Source organism: Pungitius pungitius, chromosome 11 (genome assembly GCF_949316345.1).
Source record: "Pungitius pungitius chromosome 11, fPunPun2.1, whole genome shotgun sequence".
Lineage (NCBI taxonomy): Eukaryota > Metazoa > Chordata > Actinopteri > Perciformes > Gasterosteidae > Pungitius > Pungitius pungitius.
Genome location: NC_084910.1, coordinates 9,704,026 through 9,725,410, shown reverse-complemented (window position 1 = coordinate 9,725,410; position 21,385 = coordinate 9,704,026). Strand labels below are relative to the sequence as shown.

The window sequence follows — 21,385 nt, the reverse complement described above, 5'->3', positions numbered from 1 at the left end:
CCTGGCTAGCTGCTGTAATCCCGGTCTTTCCCAGCGGGATCAGAGCACAGTGTAGAAACACATGTATCACCGGCAGAGATCTGACAACACAACACTTTACAGCCCAAGCATTCTATCATTTGTCAGTTCTGTAAAAAAGAAAAGAAAGGGAGAAGGAGGAGGCACGAATGCGGGTTTTGCTTTAGTTATAAATTTGGAGACGGAGACACCACAACACAGCCATTTACACCACACACTCCAATGTAGCTTAAATGTTTCGTCAGCTTACAGAGCCTTTTATTGCTTCATCTGGGGTTGTTTTAATTGCAAAGTTCGCTCATACTCAGCACCTAAAAACTCAGGCACACTTTTGGACACACCAGAGGAGTGAGAGGAGAGTGTTCAAGGACAGGATTAATGGCACTGATTGTCTATTTTATTATGAAAAAATGGAGATGGGTAGATGAGCTTTTTAAAGTATTATTACATATAATGATGGACAGTATACATAAACTGGCATTAAGTAGAAATGATAAGGGGAGAGATGGTTTGCATGCACAAAATGAGTGTATTTGCAACCAGTTATGTCTTTATTCAAAATGTATAAAGTATATCAGGTAAGATCAATTAAAGCAGATTACAGATCATTTATTATTTATTATTTTAGGTAATACCTTCTTCTGTTGGTTCAACATAAGTCAACTTCACTTCTCTATTTAGCAGTAAGTGAGATAGCTGTCTGGAGGAAAAGATCAATAGAAATATACAAAATATAATACATTAAATACAAATGGTTTTAACAAAGGCAGCAGTACATTCATTGTCACCATGGCTGCTTTGTTGTGGGCGGATCTTGAAACCTTTTAAAACTGTCTAGAGAGATTTCTTTGAATGATTAATTGCATAAGCAGGTAACGTGCACTCTGTCAAAGGCTCATGCAACTGACACTTTTAACAGACATGACCTTGACATTTCCCTCTTCGGCTCATCTCTGAGTGTTTAGGTCTCATTGAAATACAGCTGAGGTTGTCTGCCTTCTGGCATATTATAAATGCTAACAGAAACTAGGCCTAAATCTAGTTTCAGGAGCTTTTAGGTCACTCAAGCCACATCATAATTATGTGCTTTAAATGAAGAATGAAGAAACATGAATACATGTTTTTTTCATTAGCAAGTAGCCTACATTTAAACTTTAGAGTCACAAGCATTCACACCCATCCTCAAAGTGGAGCAGAGGATTACTTTGCAACTGGTCATGAATATATTCATGCTTTCAATATGTTAAATTTGCCTTGCATTTATTTGTCTGTTCCAAAAGTTACACCAATACAAACAACTTCATTTCATAATATGGGGCCAAGAGTGGGAGAGGTTTAAGCACCACAAACAGAACAGTGGTTTTGCATAGTTGCTGTTAGTATGCATGTGTGTGTTGCATCACTGCTGAAACATCATATCTTTATTGTGTTATTCCATTAAGGCAGCCGTTAGTTAATATTAAAGTTAAAAAAATAACGGCAGAGGTCGAGGTGGTGGAGGGAGCTGCATCAAATGGGACAGACATGAACGTAATAAGTCTCCGGTTGCTGTACACACGCTCATTTACTCATATCGAGGATGTGATTATACTTCATCAGCCCACAGTTGTGGGTGAGACAATGTTTGTGAAGCATATTGGAAACACCTGATGCCGACCATATTATAGAAGTGTAGTTTTGCCTTTGTGTAAAATAATATACATTGTAAAAAAGAAATGGAGAAACTTAATCTAACTAAAGTCTCTGCAAATTAATTTTCCAGTTTTACAGAAATCAAAGGACTTGGATGAAAAATGAACACCGCATCTTAAACACTAGTATGTTTCTAAAAGCGAAAGGAAAAAAGTTAAATGTAAAAAAATGAATGGCTACATGGGTGAGATAATGCAGAAATACATGCATGTTTGTTAAGTCAAGAGTTTTCCTTTTGTCCTCATCAGGTCGAGCCATCAAACATGTGAAGGAGTCTATTTTCATCCCGGAGGCCGGAGCAAGACGCGGCGTGCCTAAAGTCCTGGTTGTCCTCACTGATGGACGTTCCCAAGATGATGTCAACAAAGTGTCGAAGGAGATGCAGATGGACGGTGGGTTTTTTTTATAAAACAAACTCACAAATAATATAATTGGTCGTTTGTTAAGGTGACAATTAGGCTTCACTATGTTATTCATTATTTCTTAGTAAGTACCGATTCCTCATATACCTTCTCCATTCTGGAAAGCTTTATGTACTGTATGTCACATTTTACTCTTTAACCATTGATTTGAAATAACACCAACAATGTCTCACATTACTCCTCCTTTCCTCTCATTTTAACCCTGTAGTGAATTATCTTGTTTTATTCCATTCTCAGGATATATCATCTTTGCCATTGGCTTTGCGGACGCTGACTACGGGGAGCTGGTGAATATTGCCAGCAAGCCCAGTGATAGACACGTCTTTTTTGTGGACGATTTGGATGCCGTGAAGAAAATAGAAGAACAGCTCATTACTTTTGTCTGTGAGGCCGCCACTGCCAGTGAGTAACTCCACCGAGGGGAAGACACTAGGAGGATAAACAATTCAGAATAGTCTAGGTGCTCCTTGGTGGTGGAGAGACTTTGAGAGAATGACTGCAGAAAATTAAAAAAATGTAAATATTACGCATGAACTCTACTGTCTTTCAGCTTGTCCATCGGTTTTGATGAGTGGCAACACAATGGCTGGTAAGGAAAATGCATAATACACTGGATAGCCCTTAAAGCAGGTCCAATTAGTGTGTCTAATAAAGAGAATTATGATGGTGTTAATAGCAAAATGATGGCAAATGCTGTGGTTGCAGTAATGATTGTAATTAGATTGATCACATGAAGGAGGAGGATGATGATGATGATGAAGGTATCGACAATTTGTCTGTTGCAGGTTTCCACATGATGGAGAAGTTTGGCCTAGTGGAGAAGGAGTACAGCACCATAGCCGGCGTTTCTCTGGAGCCGGGTTCATTCAACAGCTTCCCCTGTTACAGATTGCACCGTGACGCCCTGGTGTCCCAGCCCACCAAGTGAGTATGTGGCCCCTAAGGCGGAGTAATCACTTGATTACATATGCCGATGTAACACAATCAGTTACTATATAAACTCAGAAAAAGGCCATAAAATGTTAAAACAATAAGTGTATTTCAAAGCCACACATGGAGGAGGCCACCAGGTGTAGCCCACACCCACACACACCTACTGTTTGTCTTGTTACTCAAACATCTAGAGGCTGATAATCAGTTTAGTGGTCCTCGTACAGCAAGCAGCTGACCACACATGAAATATGGAATGGAATTTTTTTAATTTTTAAATTAATTATTATTATAATTCAGACCTTCAGAGTTTCTTTGAAGCTGAAGTTCTGCTGCCGGTTTAGAGTCTTGAGGACGGTCTCCTCATGTCCTTTAATTAAAACATCGTTAGTTTTAATGCACAATGATGGACAATAAAGAAGCTGCATTCTGCGGATACAGACAATATGTTAAAGTTACATTTAAACATAAAGTTATGAATCTAAACTCTGTCTTTAAAGAGACGTAACCGGTGAACAACATCAGTCTCTGACACCACATTAAAAGTTATAAAGACTCTTTATAGTACAGTTAAATCTCATGTATAACCGCTACGGAGACGTAGCGGTTATACAAAAGTCCACACAAGAAAGCATATTGAGAAAGGGCCTGAGAAACGTCCATTCTAATCTTTTACTCAAAGTCAAGATGGCCGCCACCATGTATGCTGACGTCATGCCGGGTCACAGAGAACAGAGGGTAGCTCTGTGACAGGGTTATTGATCATAAGATCAATGTGTTGACCCAGACCAATGTACTGTTAAACCTCCACAATTTAGCAGTTCTCATTTATGTATTTCTGTCTATTTTGTCCGGTGTATCCATCAACAGTATGTCTGCTGCTTGGATTGTAGAATTGTAGAAAGGTTGCCGGCGGCAGCCGTAACAATGCTGTGCTCATTTCCTCGGATTTTAAATGGGTTTCAAATCACAGATTTACATAATGCCAACAGGTAATTAAGAGGCTTCACGGTATTAACATCGGATACAAATTACCAAAAAAGAGATGCTTTAGGTGCAGGGTAGACGTGTTAATATTTACCTTGTACGTATACCAGATGAAACTATTCAAGTAGATAACCCATACATAGAACACTTCAAGAGAGCAACCTATGGCTTCAAATAAGTTCTTCTATCTCTGATGTTGTCATTTTGGAGTCTTTTTCTATACAAAAAGAAGCTGGCGCTCAAAGACATACGAATACAGCCAAAAGAAGTCTAAAAGCATTCACAAGAGCCGAAGAGAGAGAATGGCATTTTGAAAAGGACACCAACTGGATACTTCTGGCCTTTAAGTCATTACTATGCTCAATGTCTTTGTGTTTGCGTTCTCTGATGTGTGTACCAGGTACCTTCATCCAGAAGGTTTACCATCTGACTACACCATTTCTATGATGCTGCGGCTGCTTCCTGAGACCCCGGAGGAGCCCTTTGCATTGTGGGAAATCCTCAACAAAGACGACGAGCCATTGGTCGGACTTATCCTGGACCGTAAGTTTCAAGCACTTGTTGCTCATCTTTTCTTTGTCTTTTCTGCATTATAACATTCCTGCAGTCCGATTACCTCCAACCTTTGTGTCTTCAATTATTAATGAGAGGACTTCAGTTTGTGGAAGGCCTTCCACAAACTGAAGTCCCTACTTACCCCGTCCTGAATGGGACCAACCACTTGTCAGGTTAGGCCCCATGACCTCAGACCTAGAGGGGCTGATCCTCGTGTACTTTAGACTTTGTAACTGGAGAACACATTTAGTGTTTGATGTTCCAGAAATACTCGTCACGGTGTGAAACACATCGCAGGGGTCAAACATTTAGAGGCATTTTGGACACCCGGGGCAGACCCCTCACCTGCTGTGGAGATTAAACTTCCAGCTGAAATTGATGATCTCTAGATCCCCACGAGGAGCTGGAGAAAGTTACAGGAGAAAAGTATTTTTTTTTCCTTTCCTAGTTGACCCAAATAGTGACTTGCGGCAAGAAAAGGCTAAACAAATTTAATTGTAAATTGTGTATATATATATTTGACTGTTCAGAAGAATCCTGAAATTCAAGAGAAAATAAAGTTTGATAATGACAAGAATGAAAAGAATAAGAATAGCTTACAGCACTTTAACAAAAGTTGCACCACCATCATGTACTTTTTGTGCAATGTCAAAGGTTATATTATACCTGATAATGTCCATAAATATTTGACATGGTAAAAAGTCATGGTTTTCATTGCCACTAATATAACATATATTAATACAATATTGGGTTTGAGTTATATTCTTGCCACGCCCCCAAAAACAGAAAAATGTTTACTTAACGTACAAGAACATAATTCAGAATGAATAGGGCTTTGCCAATCTAAGATGACAGGGCTATCATGTCTATATCACAATGAAATGATTATGTTTAATCAATAAATCTAAGCTTCATTTTTTGGTTTACAGACATAGTGACATAGAAGTGACATAGAAGCACAAAGTTGTTAATTAGAAATATGTTGTAGCCTTGTGTACTGTGTAGTAAAAAAAAAGTGACTTGAAAATGAACATCAAGCTTTTTTTCCCACCTCCACCGCTTCACTTTCTCTGTCTGTTCCCCCGCAGACTCTGGAAAGACCTTGACCTTCTTCAACCACGACTACAAAGGACACTTTCAGACTGTCACTTTTGAAGGAACTGAAATAAAAAAAATCTTCCATGGCAGCTTCCACAAGGTTAGTCCTCAATTTTGTTTGCTAAGAATGACTTGAACGATGATCTTTAAAGGAAAATATATATGAAAAATAAAATATTTGTAGAGATTTGAATACAGTGACTGTTAATGTTAAAAGAATTTTGTATGTGCAATTGTGTTGTAAAAGTCGATCATACCTTAAATCACTTTAACTTTAACTTTATTTAAAATTCTGTGTTATCGCCTGTCACACTGTGGCTTCTTTGCAGTTTGCATTTCATATGCAATTTACATAAAAAAAACGTCACAATATTTAGGTGGTATGTTTTAATGTTTAAAACATCAAAAATACATTAGACAAGACCAGGTTTTGATTGCGAAAGCACAGAGTTCATCCACAGCTGAACTGTTAGGGCGTCATTAGGTATGGTGGTTACTTTCCATGATTTCCACTATTACTCTTCCCTGAATACCTCAGAGTGAAGTTATTTGTTTGTCCTCCCAACTGATTCTCTGACAAAGACATTTCACATTTCCCTCAATCACCGGGATTCTATCCAAAATATATGTATGGAAATTCGGAATGAATAGAAAAGGCAAATTTCTATGACATCCCGTCAATATAAGACAATTTTCAGCTCACTTGAGAAGAAAGAGCGTTCTATCAAAAAATACATTATGGAACAAAAAGGGATGCAAATGCCTCAGCTGAATAAATAATGACATTGTTTTGGCCTCAGCAGGCTGAGTGAATGGCAAATTCCCTCCGCTGAAGACTTGGCATGAAATATCAACACCAGCTGAAACCAAATAAGAACAACTAAACAGTCTGAATGATAATCAGTTCTTATGTCTTATGTGTACTTTGAATTAATCACATTGTTCGGAAGGTGTATTTACCTGATGCATAATGGCATAATTTGCTTTGTCACATTTATTAACTTGACAAATCAATGGCTGAGAAAATAAATGGGTTCAGGTAAAGTCTTTAAAGACAATGATTTTCTTGCTATTGAGCTGCTGCTGTGTGTCTTTTTTCCTGGAACAATTTCCTAAAACAAATAAACACCAGACCACCAACTTTCTGTGTTTCTGCATCTCAGTTCACTAAATATTATCAGGGAGCAGCTGTCCATCATTCGTTGTCCATTGTCTTCTTCATTGTTTCCTGTCTTTCTGCTTGAGAACATGACAATGTTTAGAGACAGAACATATGCAGAAAACTGTCAAGGGGAACTATTTGTCTCCGCTTTGAAAGAATGGCAGGTGAATGAGAGGAGCGTCCATGTGGTTGTATGTGATTGTGTGTCCGTTATAAAGGGATTACCATAAGAAGGCAACACGTGTCAAAGGAGGAATATCCGTCACCGCTCTGTAAAGCACACACATAGATTCACCAACTGAGAGAAACCCAGAAAACACAAACAGGTGAAGAATGGAGAAAAAACAGCAGAGGAAGAAATCGCTATGACAGTGAGCTTGGGACAGAAGGATGAATACAAACAGAAAAATAAAGAGAGAAATGTAGACGTAGAAAGAACTGATAGCGGCCTTTAGTGTAGCTCACTTATTGCTTAGAGACATATACATTTTATAAAGTGAAATCCCAAATTCCCAGCTTGTTAATTTACTCATAAACTATAAATCAATTGTGTCTATTGAAAGAAAAGATTTGGGATGAATGAAGTCACATAAAAAGAATGGAGGACATGGTGTTACGTGGCAGACAATCTTGTTTGGCAGACGACTATCTACAAATATCACTTGCAGGGATGCAGAGCCAAATATATTTCTGTTGTGACTGTGATAGCTGCCACGTTAGTCATTAAACTCTGTTGAATGTCTCAAGCTGGAATGAAACATTTGTTCATACTTCTCCTTTGTGTACGATTAGGAAAACATTTGTGCTTAAAGGGGACAGTGTGAGGAGTTTTTTGGCAATGAGCAGTGTGCAGCAACAGAATATCTTTACACTCGCTCTTCCCTTTCCTCTGTAAAACTGAGGTAACGGCAAAGAAAGCTGGCTTTCTTTAGCAACAGGGTTAAGCATGTTTTGTAAATGTTTAAAGCATACTGTACATGCAATGCTCCAAAAAATATGAAGGCTTCACAGTCGGCCATTCACATACAAAAAGCTGACTGAACACACGCACACTCTCACACACACTCGTTCAAGAATTCATAATGCAAGTGCACATTTTTAAGTGCAGGACGATGAATTCTTAGTCAGCAAAAATACTGATGGCCTCGTTTACTTCAGCCCCCATTATCTCTCACAACATGTTTAAAAACTGCATAACAATTTAGGTGCGTGCGTGTTTGTCTGTTCGTTTCTTACACTTCTTCAACTCTCTTCTGCTCTTATCTTTTCTCCTCCCCTCTTCTTTTATATTTCAATGTAAGGATAAGGATACTTTGAAAACTTTATTTTGTATTTTGCTCTTTCATCTCTTGGAATCCTCCATAAATAAGCATTCATGCCCTCAGATACTGTCATAATGACTTTGTTCTCAGGCAGACTGTACTTCAACATCGACAGGTGGTCTAAGTCAAATTTATCTGAAAGACAAATCATTTGAAGGTTGTGAGGTTCTTGTGCCTTGTCACGTAAAGCTTAATCCATCTGTACTTCCAACTGTATTCCTTTGAGTTTACAACACGGCACAAAAAATCTGTTGGTGTACAACACACATACATGCCCCCCCCCCCCACACACACTCACATGATGTGATATGATGTCTTGTGAAGTGTGCAAAATGGAGGGTGAGAACAGAAAATCATTGTGAAGCAGCCGTCCAAGGAATAGGCCCAGACACTTTAAAATGAACATTGTCTGACTGCACATTGACTGCACCTCGTTACTGTGTGTGATCGCATTGAGAGGTGCATGTGTTACACTCATGTTTTCATGTTCCTATAACACACAGTCCATGCAGATGGAGTGTACGAACACGCATAAGGTGCTTTTTAACAGCAGTATTCCCTACACATTAGCCGTTAAACAATTTATTGTAAATCTCTTAAAAATGTATTTATTCAAATCAAATATAAAACCAAAGCCAATTGTTTTAGCAAAACAAGTAACAGGCCCTCTCAGCAACAGCAAGGTAACATTTATAAATCTGTTACAGTCTCTCTTCAGTAGTTGTGGGTATTTTTAATAAAAGCATGTTGGTTCTCGTACTGCTTATTGATGAGAAGCAGTACATGGAGGGAGTTATTCCCAGGGAGGATTCAAGTGAGGGGAACACTGGGGGTGGAAAGGCATAGTTGGGTTACCGGAGTAAAGAGTAACAATTAAGAGCAGCTTGTTTTCACGTCTTGTGTGGATGTCAGGGTTAATGAATTAATGCATTTCGCGTTAATAACACGTTAACGGGCCCAGTGCTAATCACTATACTTCGCCTGAATGCAACTCCCTCTCTGCTGATTAACCATGTGACCAGTTTCACAGTTGACAGCTCTGGCAGTGGTTTCCCTTATGAAAGCAGTTTCAGCTCATAGCCACTTGGAATAGACGGACCAATATATGTCGTAAAAAGCTTTTAATATGCATCCATAAAAATTACACTCAAGCTAAAGGAACCCGTTGTCATTGTAATTAATCAGTTAGTTAATTATAGGTGGCCTATTGTTGAAAACAGAAGGGATCACAGATTTTGGTCCAAACAAAAAGTAAATGCATTTTCACATCTACCTGTGATTTGGGAAAAACGTCTATCTTATGCACCTTATTCTCTCTCTTCCATACAGCTTCATGTAACCATAAGCAAGACAGCCGTGAAGGTGGTGCTAGATTGTTCTGAAGTTGGGGAGAAATCTGTCAGTGCTGCTGGTAACATCACTACGGATGGAGTAGAGATCCTCGGAAGGATGATTCACTCCAGAGGCAGACGGCACAACTCTGCTCCAGTCAGTATTAATCCTTGTCTGAATAATTGTACTGAACACAGGGTTTCCACTGATCATTGCAATGTGATGGTACACCCTCTCCCTTTTGTTGCATTGGAAGGGATTTGTATTTGTTTTTATGTAATGGGCCACATGGTTTAACGGAGATGAAATCCGGCATTTCAAAATTGAAAGAATATGGCACCACAGCAACTCTGTAGATGGATGAACAAATACTCAAGACAGGCAAGGGGGACACTGATCAGAGTGGAAACAAAGAGACCAAAAATAACCCTGAATGAGGTGAAAATCTCCACTGCATAGATTGGAGTATCCATAGAGCTCAGCTTTATTGAGGGGCCAAAAAAAGCTATTTCCCTGAAGAAAAAAATAAAAACATGTTGTGGTGCTTAATCGGTTTTCATTGTTTTTAAAACTTGTAAGAAATGATATGACAGTTGTGACTTTTTTGATAATATCTAAATTTCTATGAATTTCGGTCTAAACCCTAAATTGATCACTGTAAGTCTCTACTTTTGTTTTGGTTGGTTTCAGTAAGCATTAGAAAAATTACATATAATCCCCTAGATAAGACTGTTTGACAAGGGCTCTGGTGCAGGAATTGAAAACATTTGATTCAAATATCCGTTTATTTTCAGATATTCTTAAATATGAAATTTGAGGTAATGTGGACTTTTTTTAAACCTGGGACTTCTGCACCTTCCTTACCTCAGGTGACCAGTAAGCCTAATTGCACTTAAATGAATATATGAAACCTGACCAAACCAGGAATAATGTATGAGGTCTTATCTTAAATCATAATTGTGTGACAACCTCCCACTTTTTTCTAACCGACATAATGTCATCGAGGTGTGTTTTTAATGTCTTCAACTTCCTCACAAAGTTACACAGTCATTACTTCTACTCAGGAGTAGAAACCACATGTATAAGTTCCTTTGTTTGAGATTTGGGGAATGAAACATTGGGTTTCTGGATAATTACAAATTTAGATTAAAGAAAGCGGTCTTCTAGTGAAATGAAAGCAAACAGTACATGTCAGCGAGCTGTTTCTTCAAGAGTAAACGAGCCCATGACCTAATTTATAGCCCGCTCTATAGTTTAAGACAAGTGAAGCCTCCCTAACGCTAATTTTGTTTGTTTAGCTATCAGCCAGACTTGTCGTATCCCCCAGCCCTGTTTTCAGGTCGCCAATCTGTCTGTTCTTTTAACTTATCGACACAGAAACACCACAAAACCACATCTGTACAAACACTGTAGTTAATATTCCATTTCTAATTTGGTTCTGTTTTAATTCTGCATTTGAAAATGAATGGTATTATGTTTGCAGAATTACTGGAGTTGATTTGCGTGTGTGTAAGTGTACCAATATTTGTGTATGTTTGTGTATGTCTGTGTTTACAGTTCCAGCTCCAGATGTTTGACATCATCTGCAGCACTTCGTGGGCCAGCAGAGATAAGTGTTGCGAGCTGCCGGCCTTAGTAAGAAACGTCACACATGCATGTACTCTCTCACACACGAGTGCTTACACACTTAAATGCCTGGTTTTACTGCCTCTCCTCTCTGAGGGGGCAGGAGGTTAGTTCTCTTGATACTACAGCCTCTGATTAGGAGCGTCATCTTATTTATGTCATATGAAAGCCCCTAGTGACCAATGCCGTCTTCCTCCCACGCGTATATGAATCATAGCGCCAATCGTCAATTAACACCCCAGGCATAAAACATGGCTACATAACATACTGTCGCGGTCAAACAAAAATAGCTTTAATGAAACATAAACAACAGGGCACTACGTTTAGGGTCACAGGGGAAAATAACACAACGAACCAGGGACGCACATGAGAAGGTACAGGTACTGAGAAGGAACAGGTGATTGCAGACAGGTGGGAACAATTAGGAAAAGTACATATACACTGCAGCGTCTCCACTTAATTTACATGAGTTTATAATAATATATGATATCCCTGTGCAATATGATGGAATCCATTAAAACAATATTGCACAGATATGGTGGTGCTGCAAAGCATTACTGATACGTTTTTTTTCCCCGGCCAACATGCACAAGCTGCCCACTATGTTAGACACACTGCCAGTATGAGCAAATCCCAAAAAAACGGTTTAGTTATTTCAACAGATGCAGTTTCCTAAACTTTTGATTAAGTATGTAATCAGTAGAGGGAACTAAGCCAACCTTGATTTGATTTTGTAGTAAAAGCAAATCAACTCAGACAGTTAAGAGGTGTGTTGCCTGAGTACGCTCAATGTCTTAATGTGTGTTTTCAGAGAGTTGAGGAGCAGTGCCCCTCAATGCCGCATGCCTGTACCTGTTCCCAGGAGAGCAAAGGGCCTCCAGGACCTTCCGGACCCCCTGTAAGTGACCACTCATTCTTTTATTCTTTCATTTATTCTTTCGTTATGAAATTTACTCATGCGCTTTGGTTTCAATTGGTATAATCGTAATAATTGTAGTATAATTTTGGTTAAATTAATATAAAATGTAATCAGTAGAATCTAGCTCAATTTTTTGTGCCCTAAGGGAAGATTTGGGTATTTCTGCAAATAGAAAACCAAGAAAAACATAAAAACACAATCTCAAAATAACAACATAACATGATTGTGTAAAGATTTAACAAAAAAAAATCCAAAACAGTGACCTTGACCAATGACTACTTAACCAACAACGTTCACCTATACAAAAGCACATCATATCAAAAAGTCCAAGGAAACGTGTTATTGTACAACTAGTATGTGGTATCCATAGATATTAACACCCACTGATTTCTCAATGTATTTTAATAACACCTGTGTGATGTAAAATTACAAGTCTTCTGACTTTTTCATTGTATGTAAGAGAGAAGAGATGAGCTTGTGGGGAGCCGTATTCCTCTCACGCAGTAGCATGTAAAACCTGATAGAAGCTGAGAGACGAGAGCAAGTAAATGAGCTCATTTATAGCCCGAGGTTTTCTCTTATACTCATTTTCTCGTTCTTCTTTTGTTCCGCGCTGCATTTTCCATTTCCCATTCTTTCCCTTTCCCCCGTCTCTATATCTTTTTTTTTTTCTGTCATTTTCTCTCTCTTTGTCTCTGTCTCCACCCCTGGGTAACGAAGGCAGGGGAGGGCTGTGCATCAACACCAGTATAGTTTAAGAAACTAATTAAACGGTGATTCCAGTTAACACAGCCTTTTTGTTGTCTCCATTTAAGACCTTTTCCTGTGTTTTCTTTCTTCATATTTATCCACTTTTTTCTGTGCATTGTCTTGTGTGGCCCCCATCTTCTCTTCCTTTCTCTCTTTCACTATCTGTCCAAACCAGATCAACAGCGGTTCTGTAGAACTTTCAACTCTTTCTAGCTTTCGGTTTCTTCTGTTCTGTTTTTTTTCTCTTCTACCTTCACTTCATCCACATGCCTGATTGTCAATATAAGCCTCTTTCATTGTGCCTGTCTTTCTGTCTATGTCTCTTTGTCTCGTTGTTATTGAATCGGCTTCTTAAATCAATTTTTAACTACAGTTCATTCATGGGCATTTTTGAGCTGTGCCAACTATAGTCAGTAGAGTTTTGAGGAAGGATAAAAAGGCAACATCATTCCCCTTGTTAACACAAAATAATGGTTATTTACACCATTAACGTATTGTTTCCCCGGTGGACAACCAGCTTTATACTGTATATAGAAAAAGAGATGTTAGCATCATTATTTGTTAGTATCATTATCTGCTGCAGAGACATCGCTCGCTCTATTTGAACCAAGGACTGTAAGAAAGCCAAATGAATACCTGGATCCTTTGGGATACCTGATGCAGTATGTAAAAGAAAGAAAGAAGACAAATGAGTTGAAGAGAAAATCATTCAAATAATGTAGGAAAACATACTTGTTGCCATTTGATCATAGAAAGTATTGTTGTTATGATCTATTCAGATGAGATTTTATTTAAATGAATATTAGTCTTCTCTAAACTTAGCATCACTATTTAAACTACAGTTTGCCGTTCTCGAGTCATTTTCACTGACGGGTTCGCTGTTGCATGACTTTTCCTGTCTTGCACAGCAGCAGACCTCATCAGTTTTGTTAATCTTTGAGTCATCTTTGAACTAATATTGATTGCCCCAAATGAATTGCAATCTTTGCTGCCTGATTTGGCAAAAATTCAGCTCAGTAACCAAACAGTACTCAGGAATTAAGGAAAACAAGACTAGCACTGCCTGCCATCTCCATTTGCTGAGATTGAATTGTGCCCACGCTGTTCAATAGCCTAGTCTGTAAATGTGTGTTTGACATCAAATTGCTCTCTTATACAATAATAGCAGAATACTGTATTTTATCACCATCAAGGCCCACAACAATCCAAACACAAATAGTGGTATTGCTGATGATTGAAGCTAATTTCTGTCAAAAGTAACAAATTGCAGAGACAAATACATTGTTACATTTGTTGATTTCCAATCATTTTCCAATAGCAGACTCATTGCATTTGAATCAAAAGTACTGTGTTTCCATTCGTTGTGTTTGAGTTCTGGTACATTTAGTAAAAAAGGAAATCTTAAGTGAAAATGAAACACCAAAGTATGGTTTACAATTTGTACTACCTTGTCATTTGCAAAGTGCTTCTATCATTCAAGGTGTTGATTGTAAAAATCAATGTGTGTTTCCTCTCATATTCTGTGTGTGGCTAAATACCATAGGAAATACCCACTCGTTCCTAGTGGAGGTCTATTTGACCAGTATCCAAAATGAATGGATGATTAGCAGATGTGTGTTCTCCCTGGATGGAGCGTTTGGCTATTGGGGTCAGCCCAAGGTTTACGGCTCCAGACTGACTTACAGATGCAACGCAATAAAGTCCTGAGCCCAGGAGGCAGTTTCCTGCACAGATCAGAGTTGGCCTCTGTCCTTAAAAGTTATCATACATTTGAATGCATGATGACTTTCAGAATAAACTCCAATGGACAAACGGGGGTCTGAGGGATACATATTTTTGTAGAGACGTGTCTTAACCATTACACTCTATCTAGGCGCAAAACTGTCAAAACTGACTTGTCTTGTTTTTGCCGTGTGTGTTTGGCCTGTTTTGAAGGGCGGTCCAGGCATACGAGGAGCCAGAGGAGATCGAGGAGAGTCAGGGGTGACGGTGAGTAAAATACACCGACCATTTATTACCCATATTATTTACCCATTTATTTATTCTTCAACAAAACTCTCGACACTTAGTCTGTAACTGTGTCATGCTCCTAACTAAGGAGGCATAAGCACCCTGATCACAGTCACAAGATGCTGGACTGGATTTCTCAAATTGCTGGACTAGAGAACCTGATGTGTTCATGAGTTTAATCAGTTTCACCTTCTTATGAGGCAAAACAGGAATGGTCCGTTGGTAAGTTCAGTAGGCAATGCCCCCAAACACCAGGTATTTTTAGCTGTGGCCCCTCTATCCTTCAGGCTGGATGTTTATCTTGCTTTGACTGAAAGAAGTGATTTTAGAGCTTAAATCTGTTTTTTCAGGCTATACCTGATCTTCCTTTTGGCCTCAGATATAAAGCTCTTATCAGCACCGTTACTATCATGGGCTTTAATAGACAGGGTTCTAGAAGATACTGTCTTGACCTATAAATGAATGATTTACTACAGTTTGTATCTTCTAAAGTGTTGAAAATATGCTTCCTTACAACAACAGTTCTAAATCAAATGGAAATGGAAATCTCTTCCAAACTCTTACAAACCATCCAGCTGCATCAGTCAGTACAAGCCCTGATGCTGTTGGACTCTCAAAATCAATAGCCAATTCCCATGCTTGTAATTTAACATTACATTTTAGAAGACACTATTTTTAGGTACTTCCACTAATGCACGGACACATGGGCTGTCAATCTATAAATCAACCATATGTCTCACTTTGACATAGTTGGACGACATTGTATTGAGTGCACTTTTTAAGTTTTGGAGTGAGATGTGGTTTTTGGGTTTGCTGGCACTCGCATGCTCTACAGTACATACGTATAAAATAATACATGCCTGCCAGATCACACTTGTAGTTGCTCAGCAGTATTTGTACCTCTGCAACTACAGCCGCGTTTGTTTGAATGGTCAAATTATTCCGCTGGATGAGACATTCATCCTTATTCAACCCCGCAAATCAATCTGGATACAATATTTGATCCAGCAGTGATTAATGTGGAAATAATGTGCAGTTAATAAAACAAACCTTTCAGTGATTACACTTTAATTGTCTATAAATCAAATCAAGTCTGTTCAAGTAGTTCAGTTTATTTGATCAATATTTGTCATTTTATCATAACATCAGACACTTCAGTTGTTCACTTATTCTCTCCGCACTCTGAATTTATTCTGTATCTGGTCCAAAGTTTCTTTTGATTCTTTTTTGATGGATGAGAAATAAGTGAAGCCAGTTACTGTAAAGTCCAACAATAAAACAGTTGGCAGTTGTTAAATTTATGAATAATTTATGTGTTGAATAGGTGCAGACTTTGAGGAAATGGACACATTTTCATCTACATAAAATATGTATATAATTCTTAAGTGTTGTTTTAAGTGCTGCTTTATTCACACATAGCTATAACAAGCATTTCTAATGTGGTTAAAATGTATTTCATGAATATGTCAAATGTATGAGCTGATTATGCGTGGACGAGTTCACATCACATGCTCATCTAGAAGGGAGCCTGCTCAGTTGTCATGGGATTAAAGATGTCCTGTTTCATTTATCATGACAGAAAGATGAAATCCATTGTGTTTTTTTAATAGGGACCTCAAGGACCAGTGGGAGAGATCGGCCCTTCTGGACCCTCAGGGCCGCCTGGTCCTCAGGGACCCAGTGGTCTCTCCATTCAGGGACCACCGGTAAGACTTTGCTTGTGTGTATGTATGTGCACATTGAAATAAGCTACAACAACCAACATTAGTATACTACCCCCTTGCATTAGTAGATAGATATCCGTTCGTCTTTTAAACAAAAACTATTGAGTGCTAAAATAACATCTTATTATTATTTTACTATGCTTTATAATCTTAAATCAAATGGCCAACGACTTGCTTGGACATTTAAACCCCTTTCATTATAGAAAACATCGGTTACCTAAAATCAAGTCTAATATGACAGTATGCACATGCATTGATATGAAATAGTTAAAACAAATTAATAATTTTGCAAAACGTTATTATTTTCCAATATAATGAGTTGGAATGTATGTTATTGACAATCATCCCTGCTGCACTAAATGATGATGGAGAATAGTCACAAAAGTGCTCTCTGCCATTTCTCTCTCACCTTTAGCCAGAAAACTCACAACAAGTGTGCAATTAGAAACAGATTTATACATCGAGCTATCAGCCATTTGGTGCCATAAATCGACAAAACGTCAACATTCACCTCAAATAGACTTTTGCTAGACGTTTGAAGAATCTTGCCCAAAGCACACTGGAGCTGTACAAGGGACTTGGGGTGGCCCAGCATCTTATTAAGATAACAGATGTAGGTTTCTCCGGTCCTTAGGTAGCTGTCAGTGCGACCACTGGTACAGCTGAGATGTAATGACTTTGCTTCTTTACAGGGTGCTGCGGGGGGAAAGGGAGAGCGAGGAGAGATTGGTCCAGCCGGGCAAATGGTGAGAAAACATTTACCAAGGAAAATGACATTATAGTACGATACAGAGGTGAAGTGTGTGTTGGGGCTTGTTCTTCCCAACACCACAGTGTAGAGCCCAGAGGGGAAACTCTTTTTGAATTTCTCCTTCTGTTTTTTTCTTGACTAAACGAGCTAAGTAGTATTGAGTTATCACAAAGCCTGTGTGCGTGCATTTGTGTGTGTGTGTGTGTGTGTGTGTGTGTGTGTGTGTGTGTGTGCCTGTGCGTGCATGTGAGAGTGAGAGACTTTGTTTATAAATTGTTCTCCTCTGTGTGTATGTGTGGAGAATACCAAAGAGTCCTATATGAATTATCAATGAGGAGCCTTGGCCCTGTTCACATTAATGATACTTGTTGCCTTTCAAAGGCATTTCTGTACTTTTATATATATATATCCGGCCGACCCTAAATATATTTGTTATCTATTCATAAGAGTGGTTACTTGTAAATGATTTAGCTAAGTAACTGTTACATCTCATTTTGATTGATTTCTTAGGTAAACAAAAGTTTAGAAATGTTAAAGCGTGCAACAGATGCTGTTTTCATGAACATGACAATAATATATTTTGATTATGAAAAAGATGGCATAAAACACATCGTGGCTGTTGACACAGACACGGAGGAGCCTGATGGAATTATTGAGATGGGAATAATCTTTTTCAGCGTCTCCATTATTGGGCAGTGAACCAATCATACTTAATACTGAATTGATTTAATGGAGTTCTACTGGGAGTCTTGAACATCATAGGACACACACACACAGGACAGAACAATTCTTCAGGTAACTCCGACCAGGAAAGACGGAACATTTAAAAATATATATTTCTTGAGACATTGCCTTGCTAATGTATTGCTGCTTTGGTCGGCCTCACACAGCATTGAATCTAGTGAAAACATTGAGTTTTTTGTTAAACAATAACTTCACAGATGTTGTTCTGCTGCATTAGATACCTGTTCAGGTAGAAGAATTATGTACGGTCCCCGAGCTCAACGTTTACATGTAAATTGCTGTTCATTGTCTCACCTTAACAGGTGTAACAGGAGGGTCAACCACAGCCTTAATTGAGCCCATTGGGTGGAATTGTTTGTTTGTGAGAGGGTATGGGAGTGTAGAGCTTTGCCAGGTTGTGACATCAGTCAAACCATAGTTTGGGGTTTTGAGTCTGTGCTACTTCATTACAACTTGAGTGGTGAATTAAATATTAAAGCCATTATTAAGGTGACATAATAAATTCTCATGGTGTGAAAGTGATATGAAAGGTCACAGGTAAATGATAACACGCCGCACAACTATCTTAGCTAATCAGGGAACATTTATTGTTAATATCTATCACAGTGATGTATGTTGGCCAATAGGGGATATATCTCGCAACATGCCTCAGGCTGTCTTTAACTTTTAATAGCACAAGCCTTGGACTGTTATGAAGCTAAATGCTGCCTGACAAATAATTATCCTAATTCCTCTTAATCAATTTTACTGTCTAGATTCTTTAGCTCATCATCACCACATGTTTACCTCAAAATATCTTTCAGAGTTAAAATCAAATGTATAAAAGCAGATATATATATAATTTATTTTTCTTAATTAACTTAAAAGGATTTTCTTTTCTTGTATGAAAGTGGAGAATTTGGGAGCCAACATTCACAGAAAATCTATTTATCGGCATCTAGTCCCACTAGATCTGGATCTCATGATCTTGATGCAAGCACTATATGCACGGTGCAGCTCTGTCCTGCAGATAGAAAGCAGGAACCCTTTTCTCCAGAATTGATCTAGATGCACCAGGTCCTGTTGTTGATTGGTGTGTTGTTTCATGATCACAATAAATTAAATAAGACAGTGAATTCCTTTATGGCTCTTTGCCCAGATTCACTGGAGGATGTTGCAGAGTTTTTCATCTAATAGATGTTCGAACATCCATGTGTAGATCAATAGGAAATTTAACGTGCTCACTTGTTTGGCAATGTTAATGTCTGAGGTCACCAACTACACTCATAGTTAGAAGGCCCCGATCTTTTCGTTTGCAGTTTTATCTTCTTGTGGCCATTGATGAGCTGACAACCCCTTTTTTAGCGTTTTCTGCCCACTGCATCCTGGGATCAGCCTCCACAACTCTTGTCTGTATAAGGATAACAAATGACAGAAAACCAACTTGTTTTGAATTCATTCCAACTAGATTTAGCTGCTGTCAAGCTCGTCAAGTGGAGCTGACAGTGCAAATGTTCATATTTTGAGAGACAGCTCCTACATGAAGCGCTATTATTTTCTTTCCGCATCGGAGCACAAGTTGTCACAGTTGCTGCTTCCATCAGATGATCTCTGGTAATGTCAAACTGATGCATCGATCCACCTCCCGAGCACCATGCAGACACCAAACACAATTACGTACACATTTCATTCCATACTGTGCTTTAGGATAGGGATCATCCTCTACAGGGTATCTTTACTAATGTTTTATAGTAGAATCTTCGTGTTAATAGTGTATTTTAGAGCCAAAGGAAATGTTGAACAGGTGTTTGTTTATTTTTGACAGAGGCAGCTGTGAAGACAATTTGTTTTAATACCGATGCAGCTAATAGAGATTTTTGTTTATTCCCTCTGGTTTCAAACCATTACTAACAAGTTAACTCGTTCATGAAATGGCTTTTATATTTACTTTTATTGAGGCACTCATAAGTTGAGGAGACCTGACGTCAGTCTCTGATTGAAAGTCAGAATTATATCTGAAACTTGTCCACGCCTGTTGAACTCTAACATGTTTCATTAGAAAGAAATAAGCAATAGCCATATTTCACGAGGAGAGAAAAACGATTCTTTGAAACATCTCAGAGAGATGCAACACTTCCTGGTGCAGCACTATCTACTTCTCTTTCTCTCCACCTGCATAGTCCTATTAATAAAAGAAGCTGGCAGTGCGCCCTTGTGCCGCACTAGGTTTTCCGAGTAATAATGTGTTTTGTCAGAGAGAAGAATATGAATGTGTGGGGGGGGGGGGGGTAGCTCAGTGGGTGAATTGTAGCTTCCACGGCCCTGTTGTAATATACGAGGGACCACAGAGGATATCACAACTTTAAAACATCAATTACCTCTCTTGCTCTTTCTTTCCGTTTCCCTCTTTCTGTCTCTTCAGCTCCATCTTTCTCTTTCTTTCTCTCTCTCTTTCTCTCTCTCTCTCTCTCTCTCTCTCCTCTCTGCAGACAAATACAATGTAACCTTGTCAGTGTACCCTCTGCCTCCGTTTCAATTTGACAGTGGAAAATGCAGCTGCAATGAATAACAAATGTGTGTTTGTGTTGGTGTGTGTCCATCCTTGTTGCATCTCACTCATTTCCATCCGGTTTATTGGTGTCTGTGCATGTGCGTGTATAATCATTTTAATTTTCCCTGAGTGGAATATAGATTGTGGGGCAAAGATTTAAATTTGGTCCCTTGGCTCGATATTTTACAGATGGATGTAGGCCTCTTAGACCTCCGTTTTTAACCAAATTTGTTGGACTCTAACACATATTCAAGTGTGTGTGTGTGTGCGCGTGTGCTGTTTGAATTATTAAGTCCTGCATGTATGGGTCTGATAGGAGGGTGTATGTGTGTTTGTGTACTTTTATCCGGGCATTTTAGTTGCATTTGTAAGCAGTATACAAACATTTTATTAATGCATTTATCCACAATTGTAACTCTGTATAATTATAAATCTTGCAGTGTTTTACTTTATAAAGCAGTGGTCACCTGTTGATAATAATGAATATTATTCATTAAATATGATTATGATAATTTCATACACAGGTTAAGGATGCTTCAAGGGCAGGATGTTATAGTGCACAATTACATTATCACATACTACATTGTTTTTACATCTGCTTAGAACCGCGTTATTTTGTGGTATACTTAAAGTATTCATTCATTTTTTGTGTGCTACAGTAGGGAGTTAAAGGGGTTAACAAGTGTAATCCCAAAACTCTTATTTTAGTGGGTAATTTGCTCATTAAAGTGTGTATTTTGTTAGAACAAGTGAAAGAAGTTTCAGTCAAATCACAATATTTCAACGAGTGTGCTGTGCATATTAACTTGTTTG

At 38.5% G+C, this 21,385-nt stretch overlaps 1 protein-coding gene across 1 annotated transcript in view; it reads left to right on the top strand.

Annotated features, from left to right (window-relative positions):
- Positions 1-21,385, top strand: part of LOC119197005 (collagen alpha-1(XIV) chain) — a 68,705-nt gene that overhangs the window by 31,297 nt on the left and 16,023 nt on the right. Inside the window, exons 19-30 of the mRNA XM_062565402.1 lie at positions 1,959-2,102; positions 2,370-2,534; positions 2,683-2,721; positions 2,918-3,056; positions 4,450-4,592; positions 5,693-5,802; positions 9,516-9,674; positions 11,076-11,153; positions 11,956-12,042; positions 14,749-14,802; positions 16,434-16,529; positions 17,240-17,293. Of these exons, the coding sequence (XP_062421386.1) occupies positions 1,959-2,102; positions 2,370-2,534; positions 2,683-2,721; positions 2,918-3,056; positions 4,450-4,592; positions 5,693-5,802; positions 9,516-9,674; positions 11,076-11,153; positions 11,956-12,042; positions 14,749-14,802; positions 16,434-16,529; positions 17,240-17,293 (1,268 nt within the window). The remainder of the gene's footprint in view (positions 1-1,958; positions 2,103-2,369; positions 2,535-2,682; positions 2,722-2,917; positions 3,057-4,449; positions 4,593-5,692; positions 5,803-9,515; positions 9,675-11,075; positions 11,154-11,955; positions 12,043-14,748; positions 14,803-16,433; positions 16,530-17,239; positions 17,294-21,385) is intronic.